The sequence below is a fragment of the Biomphalaria glabrata genome, chromosome 3 (assembly GCF_947242115.1).
Source record: "Biomphalaria glabrata chromosome 3, xgBioGlab47.1, whole genome shotgun sequence".
Taxonomy (NCBI): Eukaryota; Metazoa; Mollusca; class Gastropoda; family Planorbidae; genus Biomphalaria; species Biomphalaria glabrata.
In genome coordinates, this window is record NC_074713.1 from 22,849,076 (window position 1) to 22,863,849 (window position 14,774).

General features: G+C 36.9%; 1 protein-coding gene across 2 annotated transcripts in view; it reads right to left on the reverse strand.

Annotated features, from left to right (window-relative positions):
- LOC106056868 (serine/threonine-protein phosphatase 4 regulatory subunit 4-like) overlaps positions 1-14,139 on the reverse strand; it is a 115,344-nt gene extending 101,205 nt beyond the window's left edge. For both annotated transcript variants that reach the window (XM_056024022.1, XM_013213778.2), the window contains exons 1-2: positions 13,870-14,139; positions 11,633-11,706 (exon numbers count right to left, since the gene is read on the reverse strand). In XM_056024022.1, the coding sequence (XP_055879997.1) occupies positions 11,633-11,706; positions 13,870-13,953 (158 nt within the window). In that variant the 5' untranslated portion in view covers positions 13,954-14,139. The remainder of the gene's footprint in view (positions 1-11,632; positions 11,707-13,869) is intronic.
- Between the last annotated feature and the right edge of the window lie 635 nt (positions 14,140-14,774).

Sequence of the window (14,774 nt, forward strand, 5' to 3'; positions counted from 1 at the left end):
AGCTAGTCGTGTCAGTGCAGACGTTAGTTGCACAGTGATAAGCAGAGACGGATAGAGTGGAGTTACTGTTCCCGAAGGAACATTGAAGATAATCAAGAAACAATTATAAACTCATTTGCTTCCCCTTTTTTTTTTCATGTGTGAATAGATTAACCATTAACGTATCCACGAAGGGTTACTTAACGCTTGTCCAATCTCTAGGACAAGATACTGTCATTCTCTTTTTAAAATAAAAAAATATGAAAGAATAAAAAAAACTACTTTTTTTTAAGTCAATGTAGGTATTGTAATCGATATGAAAGTGTTCATTTGATCCGTACGAGTTCTATGGGCTGGAGCTTGACAGCAATGAGAATTAGTTTCTAGTCTGTCAATGTGATGGGTCTGGCGTTTGAATGCCAGAACATCACAACCCATCATTTCTCAAACTGTGGGGTACGACTATTTAAGATCACTTCCGGAACTCTAGTTGGAGAATCAGGACGAGGACGATTTGTTTTTCGTCTGGCCGGGGAGGGGGGAGGGGGTTCGGCATTTAAAAAAAGTTTGAGAAATAATGTAATAAATTAAGTTTTAAAACAATAACAAACATTGCTAGTGCTACAGTCATGACCAGACTGCACTAAGAGAACACAGAGTGATGGTATGTTACTACACTGACATGACCTCCGACATATAACTGAGTGATGGTATGTTACTACACTGACATGACCTCCGACATATAACTGAGTGATGGTATGTTACTACACTGACATGACCTCCGACATATAACTGAGTGATGGTATGTTACTACACTGACATGACCTCCGACATATAACTGAGTGATGGTATGTTACTACACTGACATGACCTCCGACATATAACTGAGTGATGGTATGTTACTACACTGACATGACCTCCGACATATAACAGAGTGATGGTATGTTACTACACTGACATGACCTCCGACATATAATAACAGCAATAAAGTCTTTCAGAACCTTAGCCTTCTTTCGATTTATAAGCAAATACATATCAGAAAGTTTCCAGTACCATAAATAAAGGGGAATAAACACTCAAAAACCTATTTGTTTTATTGAGTTACTTATTACGGGCCTTGAAAAAAAAAAAAACTAAACAAGCCTTAGTATTACTACACAGTAGGCCTATGCACTCTATGGCAATGACTGTAAGGAGCAGAGAGATCCACTCACTCATCATGTACATTACTTTTAATCTTCGTACAACATAAAAACTATCTCTTTCTTTATTTGTTACATTTTATTTAGACACTGCTCTCGTTATTACAGAAATCAATGGACCTCATTCACCAATCGTAAACAAACATTTAGCCACGTGATTCTATATATCCTCTACAGACTCTACACAAATTATGTAATCCATAAAGGCTGTCACGCGATACGTATTTTTCATTTTTTTTTTATCAATATTTTGACGTGGCTAAATGTGTTTATTTACGATTGGTGAATGTGGTCCATTGCGTTGTGTTATAAATACAATTACTATACGGGTACCTGTATTATGCATATGAAACTCAACCGTCTAATCAACACTGAAAAAAAAATATAAGGCGAAAGAGGAATAACAGGAAAATTAAAAATCACATACACATTGACCAATGGCTCGTCTTATCGACTCCAATAATGTATGCATGTCTATTTCAAGAGTAATATACAACAGGAACTCTTTCCACATTGTCAGAGGCTAAGGACGCAGATGAAGTCCTATCAAGCTGAAAGATCAGGACAACTTCAAACTTCTAGTAGAGACTATAGACTGTCATAGAGGCACTTTTATATTTTAAAAAATGTGTGTGCAGTACCGGTACTTATGATTCTCGCTACACCACCAATGAAAAAGTAGTATTACATTTCACACTCTACTGTATATTAGGGAAAAAATGTTTCTCTTATCATCCTTATGGTGAATAACAAACTCCGGGTGGGTAGAGTTAAATCTTCTCTTTGAAAAGCCCTACAGCCCTATAGATAGAAAACTATATGAAGAACTGGATTTGGAAACCACTCATCTCATATACCGGTCTAGTCATCTGAACGCTACAACATAATTATGAGAACGAGGAAGAAGAAAAAAAAAAGCCCTACATAAAAACATAACATACATGTTTCCATACAAGTCAAAGGCAAGTGACCTCCTAACCAGTCGAATCGGAATTAGGCGGGAGTCTGGGGCAGGCATAAAGACCAAAAGATGTTCTCATCTACACGAATAGAAAAAGATTATGCACAACAAAAGCCGCACACAACTTTATTTTTTTGTAAATTAGACTTACAATGGCGGCTAAGGCGGGTATTGCATTTCATGGATATCGATTATCGGTTATGTGGCAGACATGATGGAACTGATTTATTTAAACCCTTGACTCGGCAACTCCCACCGCCAACTTCCGCCCAGCGGCCTTATGTCGGCTAATTAGAAATTCAGCCACCAAATTCTCCAAAGCCTGAGTTTATACAGAAAATGGGGGGCTACCTGGTTGGAAATTTAATATCACTGAAAAGGGAAGCGGGTAAAGCAGGAGGCTGTTATTTTTAGAACATTCGAGGAAACAATAAAAGTTTATTATCATCGACCAGAGAAATAAATATGCCGACGACAGTTTAAATATGAGAGAGAAGGAAAAAGAGTGGCGACGAAGAGGGAGGCGAGAAAGGGAGGGGGGAAAGGGAGGTTAAGACCAGCAAGAAAAGAAAGAGGAGATGGGAGGTAGCGCTCACCTATTTCAATAATATGGTAGCCTTATAACTTTCTTGGGAAAAGGCAGATTTAGTTGCCCATACCCAGCTAACAATGCCACAATCGAACGGAGCATTTCGTCTCAAGGCGGCAATAAACTTGAGCAGCTAAATTTCAAGTTTGTAGGTTAATTGTATGTATATATATTTTTTAAAGACTAATACGTGTGCCAACTCATGGCTCAGTTTTGTTTATTACCTCCCCACTCAGAAATACAATGCCAAACTGTCGTCTGTCAATTTGTTCAACTGGGTTACTGGACTTGCTTCTCTTACAATGTTAAATTGTATTCAAACATGATGTTACAGAAGAATGCACTGAGTTGACAGACAGATGGAGACTCCGTCTACGTTCTCGTCATGTTGGAGGCTTCAGATAACTCGTCATGTTGGAGGGTTCACATAACTCGTCATGTTGCAGGCTTCAGATAACTCGTCATGTTGCAGGGTTCACATAACTCGTCATGTTGGAGGGTTCAGATAACTCGTCATGTTGGAGGCTTCAGATAACTAGTCATGTTGGAGGGTTCAGATAACTCGTCATGTTGGAGGGTTCAGATAACTCGTCATGTTGGAGGGTTCAGATAACTCGTCATGTTGGAGGCTTCAGATAACTCGTCATGTTGGAGGCTTCAGATAATTCGTCATGTTGCAGGGTTCACATAACTCGTCATGTTGCAGGGTTCACATAACTCGTCATGTTGGAGGCTTCAGATAACTAGTCATGTTGGAGGCTTCAGATAACTCGTCATGTTGGAGGCTTCAGATAACTCGTCATGTTGCAGGGTTCACATAACTCGTCATGTTGGAGGGTTCAGATAACTCGTCATGTTGGAGGCTTCAGATAACTCGTCATGTTGGAGGGTTCAGATAACTAGTCATATGAGATGAACTGCGCAGTGGTTTCCAAACCAGGCGGCTCTCCATGCAGTTTTTCTTGTATAGGGGTGTTTCGGGGCCATTATTTTATGATAAGATAATCAACTTTGTCTCATTCTTTAACGTTCACTTCAGGACTGATTGTAATATGCATTTCTTGGAGTTAGGAGAAGAGCAGGTCCATTTTTGTTTTATTCTTTTCTCTTCTTCTTTTCCTGATAGAAATTTGTGTCCATTGCTTCGATTCTCCCATAGTTGAAAAGTAGGTCAGCTTTTTCATTTCCCGACGGACACTTCGAAAAAAAAAAAGTTATCCTTAAAGGTCATCTGTTTCTGTGGCCTACGGTTAACAAGGGTGTTGTGGCCAGCACAACGACCAACCGCCTTTACTTTTCCCCAACTAATGCCCATTAGAGCTGGGTGGACTCAGATCGTGAAATAAAAATTCCAGTCTTCACCAGGATTTGAACCTGGGACCCCCGGTTCGGAAGCAAAACCTTACCCCTCAGCCACCGCGCCTCCATGGACACTACGTCATAAAATAAATTCTCATAGTTGACTTTTGAAAGGAAGTAAACTCTCCTTTTTCCATCAGCGATTTTCATGTTTGATCGAACTAAAATAAACAGCATTCTATTTTTTATAAAAAGAGTTGTCTAAAATCGATTCCTACTTTATGTTCAACATTCAAATTTTATTTCTCATTGGGAAAAAAAATAAAAAGAACAAACAAAAATTCGCGTGCGACGCTCTATCAACTCAGCTATCCAGACATATTACAGTGTGCGGAATTCTAGCTTGAAATAAATGATTCAATATTCTACTTCCAACGTCCACGTTGTTGTCGACAGTCGTTGACTTATCGCACCAAACTGCTGGTAGACAACTGAACAGTCGTACATGTATTACATTGCAACTTGTAAAACTTGAAATAAATTGAATAACTTCTTTGTGAACACTATTAAATAGAGCTTTTATTACAATACAGACAAATTCAGCTTAGGATAAAAGAAATGGATGTAGTAGACTTTAGTAATAACATAAATTGTTTTTCTGAACCAAATCGAACTCACTACAGAAACACATCTTTTCCCTCTGGCTCGTCAGTCGTACCTAAGACCGCTGACGACAATGCCGGTTATTTTGCATCATTAACAGCCAATCGCTAACCTCTTCCCACGGTCACCATAGAAACACACACTCCACCTTGTACTATGATGAAAGTGTGAACTGAAAGTAGGAATTGAATTGAGCCAGTGAAAATCCACCAGGTGGTGTGTGCCATCTGTCTAAACTGAGTTCTCAACATTTGTTGGTATCAGAGATATTTGTACTAATTGTGACATAGACCTTGTGTTCTGTTTGATTACATCGGAGACTTCTATAAATAAATGTAACAGCAATGCCTGTAATACTTTTAGACTGAACATTAAACAAGTCAACGATATTAAATAATTATTGATAGTCTTGATCACCAAGAAAAGATCAAACATGTTGTCGGCAAACTGACATGACCAGAATAGAAGAGTAGCAATTCTGCAGGAGAAGGAAAGCCATTGATAAGTCCGTCAATATTCTCTGAGCCAGCGCAAGAGGAAAAACTTCGAGCCGAGCTTCGTTTCTTGTTCAAGCAAAAAAAATATTCTAGAAAGCCGAAGTCTTCAAATAACAATTTATGCAGATGTAATTTGAACCCTAAGAAACTAAGCCAAAAAGTATGCAGACCTAATGCACAATAACTTTAAAAAGTATCAATATCTTTCTGGAATATTGGATTTTTTGTCTTTTAGTAACTAAATCTATTTCCAATCTCGATTTTTTTTTTTGAAACCAAAGTTTTGGGATTCCCGAGCATCCTGTTTCAAAAAGTAAAGAGCAAAAAAAAATTAATAGAACATTTCCCAAAAGTCTTTTGTAATCTTCAGGAGAGAAATAAAATACTAGCCTAGGAGAAAGAGGAAGGGGGGGGGGGAAAGCTCAAAAGGTGCAAGCGTCGTCACAGTCAATATTTAAAGAGAATGAGCTCACACATAGATCATGTCATCTACTGTGTAGATCTCACTGAGAGGCGTTGTTCTCAGCTCACACATAGATCATGTCATCTACTGTGTAGATCTCACTGAGAGGCGTTGTTCTCAGCTCACACATAGATCATGTCATCTACTGTGTAGATCTCACTGAGAGACGTTGTTCTCAGCTCACACATAGATCATGTCATCTACTGTGTAGATCTCACTGAGAGACGTTGTTCTCAGCTCACACATAGATCATGTCATCTGCTGTGCAGATCTCACTGAGAGACGTTGTTCTGAGCTCACACATAGATCATGTCATCTACTTTGTAGATCTCACTGAGAGACGTTGTTCTCAGCTCACACATAGATCATGTCATCTGCTGTGTAGATCTCACTGAGAGACGTTATTCTCAGCTCACACATAGATCATGTCATCTACTGTGTAGATCTCACTGAGAGACGTTGTTCTGAGCTCACACATAGATCATGTCATCTACTGTGTAGATCTCACTGAGAGACGTTGTTCTCAGCTCACACATAGATCATGTCATCTACTGTGTAGATCTCACTGAGAGACGTTGTTCTCAGCTCACACATAGATCATGTCATCTACTGTGCAGATCTCACTGAGAGACGTTGTTCTGAGCTCACACATAGATCATGTCATCTGCTGTGTAGATCTCACTGAGAGACGTTGTTCTCAGCTCACACATAGATCATGTCATCTGCTGTGTAGATCTCACTGAGAGACGTTATTCTCAGCTCACACATAGATCATGTCATCTACTGTGCAGATCTCACTGAGAGACGTTGTTCTCAGCTCACACATAGATCATGTCATCTACTGTGCAGATCTCACTGAGAGACGTTGTTCTGAGCTCACACATAGATCATGTCATCTGCTGTGTAGATCTCACTGAGAGACGTTGTTCTGAGCTCACACATAGATCATGTCATCTACTGTGTAGATCTCACTGAGAGACGTTGTTCTCAGCTCACACATAGATCATGTCATCTACTGTGTAGATCTCACTGAGAGACGTTTTTCTGAGCTCACACATAGATCATGTCATCTACTGTGTAGATCTCACTGAGAGACGTTGTTCTGAGCTCACACATAGATCATGTCATCTACTGTGTAGATCTCACTGAGAGACGTTGTTCTGAGCTCACACATAGATCATGTCATCTACTGTGTAGATCTCACTGAGAGACGTTGTTCTGAGATCACACATAGATCATGTCATCTACTGTGTAGATCTCACTGAGAGACGTTGTTCATGCCGTTCTTCATTATCTTGGAAGAAATTGGGTCTAGAAGTCAGTCAACACATGAAATAGAAAGTCCCGTACAAGCCAGAGGTGCGACTTTCATGTCCATAAAGCCACTTGAAACCAACAACAATGCCAGAAATGAACAAGTACCTCACACAACGATGGTATTGGTGGAAACAAGACGTTTTTATGACATGAATACTTGAAAGTTTAGAAGTAGAGTGATTGTGGCCTTGAAGAACAAATACACTTGAAAGAAACACTCTACATACAAAAAGGGACTGGCCACAAATAATGAATATCGTGACTATATACTTTTATAGTAACTGATAACAGTTTTCAAATGACTTGGTATTCATTGTGCTAGTAACAGGAAATCACTAACGCCTACTAGACAATAAGAGCTTTACAGCCATACAGAGAATATCACATGAAGTTTAATAAGGAAAAACGAAAGTATCTTGATCACGTGGTACCTTAACCGTCATTGTTGAACGTACAACCAAATCTAATGATTTAATAATGAAAACAGGGTTTTCCAAACTGTGTTCCGAGGTACACTAATGTTATGCAAGGCCTGACTAGGTGTTCCACGAAAACTTTGAATAAGAAATGTGTAGTCCTAGGCGTGAATTAATTTTAAATGAAATGGTGAACTTAAACATTTATTTTCTTAGCTCTTCACGGACAAGGAACAACTCTACAACAACATCACCGTGAACCTTGTACTGCTCTAGATTGGACACGAATTGGAAAGAAAGATGAAAAGATCAACCATTACATGATTTCTGGTCGAGTTTGTCTAAAGCAGTGGTTCCCAAACTTTTTCCTTAACGGAACTCTTCGCTTATTAAGAGTATTTAGAGGACAATTTTGTTTTATTTTTTTTTTAGAGAGATTAATTCATGAGGTGGCCTGCTAGTTAATTATTCCAGTCGTTCGTGAAACACCTAGTCAGGCCTCGCGAACTCTAGGGTTCCGCGGAACATAGTTTGGGAATCACTGGTCTAAAGAGAACCATAATATTCCAAAACAAAGTATCATTTTGTTACTTCTGTTTCCTACAATCTATTTGTGCGAAGCAAGATTTTATGATTATGTAAAAACAAAAAGACAAGACATAGAGACAGGCTTGACACACCAGATTTGGAAGTCAGCTTTTGAATAGCGTGCAAGGTATCAAGTAGTTATGCTCTTTAAAGACTCAATACTATCAAAGTCATTAGAACTTGTCTAATGCTTATATCTGTATTTTATTATAGTTTTATACTTCAAATTAATTAATAATACTCACTATATAATATGGTTTAATTATTTAAACAAATAGGAAATAATACAACCTAAAAGATAATCCAAATGTTCCGCTTCATTCTCAAAATGTGCGAAGTGTTCCGTTAAAGAAAATTTGTGTGAAACACTAGGTTAGAATAATGAAACCTCGAAGTTTCTACTGAGTCCAGGCGGGTAGTGAGTTTTGTTACTGTACTGCGATTTGGTTAGAACAGTTGTTGTTATTTTTTTTAATGTTTATTTCACTGTAAATGTTTGTTCACACGAAAGTTCGAAGGAGTCAAGCATAAAAGAGAAGCTGCAAATAATCATTTTATCTGCAAATAATCATTTTATCTGCAAATAATCATTTGATCTCAAGTTTGGGATGTGTGGCCGAGAGGCGTAAACTACTTGGCTACCTATTAACGGGGCTCGAGTTTAACACCTGACTCGAGTAGAGTTGTGTTTACTGAGCGTCCTAAAGGCAGCACGGGAAACCTTCTTCACAAAAGAGATTGGACCCTAGCGCTCTGAGCATGCCACAAGCATGCAAGTTCAGCTATCTAAAAACATGTTTTAAAACATGTTTAAGTTTGGTCGCGAAAAAACAACAACATCTAGATGTATAAATAAACTAGCTTTTACCATCTGTATAAAACATTTCCAAAACTAGAACTGATAAAATTGCAACAAAACTAAAAGTTGTTGCATCCCCCCCCCCCTTTTTCCCGTCCAACCCACCCCAAAAATACTTGTTTGAAGACCAGGAGTGGAATAAGTTTCACCCAGTCGACTGGTCACGCTTTGTTTCCCCAGATCTATTACGCGCGAAGGAACACAAAACACACACATTAATATGCAAGCATAGGTACCAAAACAACAAGCACGCGTGATTTCACACGAGCCTACCATTATTACACCTTTCTGTCAAAGAAAAAGTAAAGGAGGAGGGGGTCAGGGGAAGGCGTGGAAAAAGTAACTGACGCGATTCTCAAACCTAGCAGAAAAGTTGCATCATTTAGTAACTTAAATTTACGCAGGAAGAAAAACTGATACTGTGGAACGATGGAAACTGAATGGAAAGCTTTAATTCATGTCTCGTTGTGTTCTTATCATATCATCAAAAAAAAAAAAACTTTCACTCATATTTACACTAAAAAGAAAACAGTAAAGCAAGAGCAGTAAAAAAAACAAAAACCTAGACGTCTGTATGCACTGGCATACAAAAACTTAAATGTTTGTACAGTAAACTTCCACTGTCAAAATGGGTTCACACTACTTCCGTCATATAATGAAATATTTTTATTGTGGTTTCCGATTTGAACTCTGGCAGACGACATGCATTTACTACTTTCTATAAATACACCAAGACCTATTCAAAACTCTAGACATGTTTGCTCTGTATTGTTTTATTCTCAAAGCGCCTTGAGTAGACGTTGTAAGAGCGGGATATAAGTTTAATTATTATTATTATTAAATGAATTAATTTTCATTAATTATTATTATTATTACACAACTACTAACCATGTAACAGCTCATAGAAACTTATTGAGAGACGACGTGTATGAGAGAAGCACAATGTTAGAACCGCTGTCTCGATCAAGAATGTCAATGTACATAAACCCAGCTCTCCGTAAAACAGAGCACGCACACACACACACAGGTATGTATATGTTTATGCACACAGACACACAAAGGTGTGAAACAACAGATCGTAAATTTCTCAATCAATCAACTAATAAGTTTGGCCCGGCCCGGCAAGAAAGTCAATAGGCGGACACACGAGTTGTGTTTATACTTCACCTTGTCAAAGTCACTGTGATTTACTACAATCAATACAACTAGTCAGACACCACAGAGTTTTTTCGCTTGTTTTTAATTGGTGGGAAAATGTGAAATTCGAAGTGAGAGTTGCCTTTGTATTAATTGTTACAAAGTTTTATGTAATACTATGAAGTTTGATGTAATGTTACGAAGTTGTATGTAATGTTACGAAGTTGTATTATGAAGTTTGATGTAATGTTATGAAGTTATATGTAATTTATGAAGCTTAATATAATATTAAATGTTGCATGAAGTTTCATGAAGTGTTTGTTTTATGAATTTTTACGAAACGTTCTGAAGTTTAGTGAAATTTTTCATGAAATCTTACAAAGTTGTACGAATTGTTATGAAATGTTTTACGAAGTTTTAAGGAATGTCATGGAATGGTGCATGAAATTTCATGAAACGTTACAAAGTTATGAAATGTCAAACACAATGTCGTGAAATCTTAATGCGTTTCACAAAATGTGACTAAGAGCATCTCTTCCATAAGAGGAACTTTCAATCTGCTCCACTGGTTCTCAAATCAGATAATCAGTAGACCTATGATCTGGGCTCAGTAGCGGCTTGACACCATTTGTTTTGTATGTTTTGTATAGAAGAGTATTACATCCTAGCCCAAACCTACCTTCTGGAGAATGGCAGCAGGCAGGATTCGAACACGGGACCATAAAAACGACAATCCAGAACGTATAGCACACGACCAGGCAGCCATATGCTGTCCCAGTTTCGCATTGAAAGTTGTTTATTTATTTATCTTGCTCAGAGAGAGAGAGACTATTTCATTACATTTTTGTAACACTTACATACAAACTGATGGTACTGAGTGACCAAAAAAAAAAGGTATTTTGTTGTGTATTGCATAGGGAAATATACACAGGATCATGCATAACTCTTCTCATGATTGTAAGAGTTGTTTTTATTAATTTGAGAAACTTGACCAATCTAATCACAATTGTCTTATTGGAACAGGTGGAAACAAAAGTCTCATACATTTAAGATCATTTACAAACAAGCAGTACCCTAATAGAAGGATCATGAATCACAGGGGAAGGTAAAGACAGTGACACATATGTTTGCTTTAAAGGGGCCTCCACCTCATACATGTTAATCTAGCTCTGGCTCAACTTGTAGGCACTCTTCATGTTATCTTATAATTACAGACGTTCTTCAAAGAAGTTAATTACATATCCATGTGTTAATCTAGTCGTGCATGTTAGAGACTGAACATCTATTAAGTCTTTAACTTGTCTGGCTGATTCAAGCAGCCTGTTTATTTGTTTGTTATAAGAGGTTCAGCTGGTTAGAGAAAGAATATTGAAGACTTAGTCAGCATTCCAATGAAAATTACATGCAGATATATAAAATATAAAAGAGAACACTTAGCAATAAAAGAAATGGTCACAAGAGAGCCCCAGATAAATATAGCACTAAGAAATAGCTTCATTGCAGGGATGTGGGTACTCGAGGTTACATGGACAAGGACAGAGATGTTTACATCTTGACCTGCAGACTCTAGTGATTTTTTAAATTGAAAAAAAATTACTTTGTTCCAATTATAATGAGATGCCACAAAGGGAAAAATTATACAGTAGTAGAATTAATACTTACCTCAATAAATAAATAGCCCTTTCAATACCTGTCAGATGAGGATCAACTGTTAATCTGGCCAATTCTTCATCACTCTAGAGAGATTAACATTAAAAACATAACTTATCAAACAAAAACTTTGACTTCCTAATATCTTTATGTTTTTATTTCACCTTTCAAAGTGAATGAGAAAATTATTTTTAAAAAGATTTGGGGTGGAGAGTTTCTTAATTTAAGCCTTTGTAGTATGGAACAAACTAACCTATATCTTTAAAAGTTACTTTAAATAGGAAGGATTTGGTACTTTTTAAATTTTTGATTTTTTGGTGGCAATATTGTCATGACCTAGTTTAAAATAAATTGTATAACTTATTTCCAAACATGACAACAGCTTAGAGTTTCTCAAAAGATACATTCTAAACAAAATAAATAATAAAAGCCACGTTTCAGCCTCATAAGCAGACACTAGTATGGTAACATTGCCAGTCCTATTGCGGGCCCTGTATGAAACGAATTTGTGCTGGGCCCAGACAGGTCAAGGATAAGCATAATGTCAAAATCAAGATTTTTTTAAATTAAAAAATACAATTGTTTTTGCAATAAATTTTCATTAAATAAAAGCTGTTGGGTTTTTTTATCGCGAGTGGGATTGGCACCTCAAAATTACAATTTTGTCCATTTTTCAGCAGATTTTTATGAGTTTTTCAGGAGATTTCCAGGACTTTTTCGTATATTTTGCAATTTCAGTTTTCCAGGAGGTCCTGGAACATGAGGATTCGAGGCCTTGGAAACCCTGTTATTTATATATAAATGATAATGATTTAATTTAATAATTTACAATTAGAATTAGGGCAGGGTCTATGAAAGTGAGGGACCCAATGTGGCCATATAGGTTGTAATGGCCTAAGGACAGCCCTATCTGGTCAACTTGCCTTGAGCTACTTATCTGGCAGCCGACATTATATATACCCTTTAATAATATTCTAGCATAGGGATTCCATTGAAAACATAACAAATGGCTTCCATCAAAAATACTTTCCATCCCACAGACAAACCAGACAAAAGAGGTCTGTTAACAGCCTTATTAACAGGTGCTCACCTCATTCAATATCAAGTGAGGTTGTCAAAATATATAATATGTCCATCACCAGCACTTTTTTTTTTTTTTCAACCATCACAACCTGATAAATTTTGGCTTACTATATTTTTCTGTTACCATAATTTCAGAAACATTAATCTCATTTCTTGATAAGACAGTTTAGATCCTTCTTTTGTCCAGAGCATTTTAATGTGTGGATAAATTGTAGAGACAAATATGGCATGGCTATTTTGAAAGCCAATGTGGACAGACTATTTAAATGATGCATGGTAAAATATATATATATCATACAATTATTAATCAGCATACAATTTTAAAACTAATTATAGTTAACTATTTGAAGGTGTTCAAATTGAAGATCAAACTCCAATGAATAATAACAATAGTTTTTTTTTTACATTACTTTTTATTATATCTTATACAGTCTTTGAAAATGAATCTAGATAGCTTTTATTTTACATGTCTCTGGTGTTTCTTCTGAATTATTTCATCCTAGCCCAAACCTCCAGCAGGACAGCGAGGGGTGGCATCAGACAGGGTTCAAACACTGGGCCACCAGACAACACTCCTCACATACCACTTGAAATACAAATCTTTAACAGTTTAGTTTGAGAAAGTGACCTATATCTCTTTTAATCTATAGTTTAACTGGTCTTGATATTACAGTGGTGCTAACTGCTAAGCCTAAGGCTAATCTTAAAGGAAAACATTATAGGGCCTACTAATAATTAATTATATACTAGAAAGGGGATTTGTAGTCATACCTACATTTTTATATTTTATATATTTGGGGCATAGTGTCTGAGTAGTAAATCACTTGGCTTCCAAGCCAAGGGGTTCTAGGTTTAAATCTCAGTAAAGACTTGGATTTTGAGAATTTTAGGATGCCCGAGTCCACCCAACTGGGTACCTAACATTAGTTGAGAAAAGTAAAGGTAGTTGTTCTTTGTGCTGGCCACATGATGACGAGACCCTAAACTTGGATTAAAATTTAAATTAAATTACTCATCAGTTTAATAGTTTAATCTATATCTAGACTTGAGACTACATTCTAGTCTTGATTCTACATTTACATTAGATCTAGAGTCAAGTAATTTAGTTGTAGCATGTCAATCAAAACATTAAACACCCGTTTGATTTTTTTTTTGATTTTTTTTACCTTCAGCTGAGTGGTAATTTCTTTATCCACACGATCCAAGTTCAGCTCCGCCAAATCGACAGAAAGCATTTTCACAGCCGACATTTTATTATAATATATAAATGGGCACTTTCTGCCCTCATTAAGTCATTACTTTCTGCCTAATTTAACGCCTCAGTCATCACACAACTAACAAATAATTTTGTTTCAAGTGCGGAACATGACTCTCGTGCTTTACAGTTCAACCATACAAAAGTAGCTTCACTTGACAACATAATGAGCCACCATGTTTCTCGTGCGAAGTCTCGTAAACGTTCGAACTATCGCTGACTTCCCGCGTCGTTTCAAATAGTATACACTTACTTCGGTTATTGCAAAGTAAAAGTTTTGTGTTTTTTTTTTTATTGGAAATTACTTTTTTTTTAAATTGTTATTCGATCATGGATGTTGAAGAACTAATTTAGTTACTAAATATTTAAATTGTAGCATCAGAAATATTTTTAACAGTTTAAATTAATGCACGCCATTGCAGAATCTTATATATTATTTCTATGATGACGTAGTGATGAAATGAAAAAAAAATGTTAATAGTTATAATACGCCTTCGTTTAATAGTCCATTTTATTGACTTCTTTTCACAACTATGATTCAGTTCAGATGTCACCAGGCCAACACAAGACCTCTTGTCCCAATTATAAATCAGTTCAGATGCCACTAGGCCAACATAGGACCTCTTGTAACAACTAAAACTATAATTCAGTTCAGATGCCACCAGGCCAACTCAAGACTTCTTGTCACGAATATGATTCAGTTCAGATGCCACCAGGCCAACATAGGACTTCTTGTCACGATTATGATTCAGTTCAGATGCCACCAGGCCAACATAGGACTTCTTGTCCCAATTATGATTCAGTTCAGATGCCACC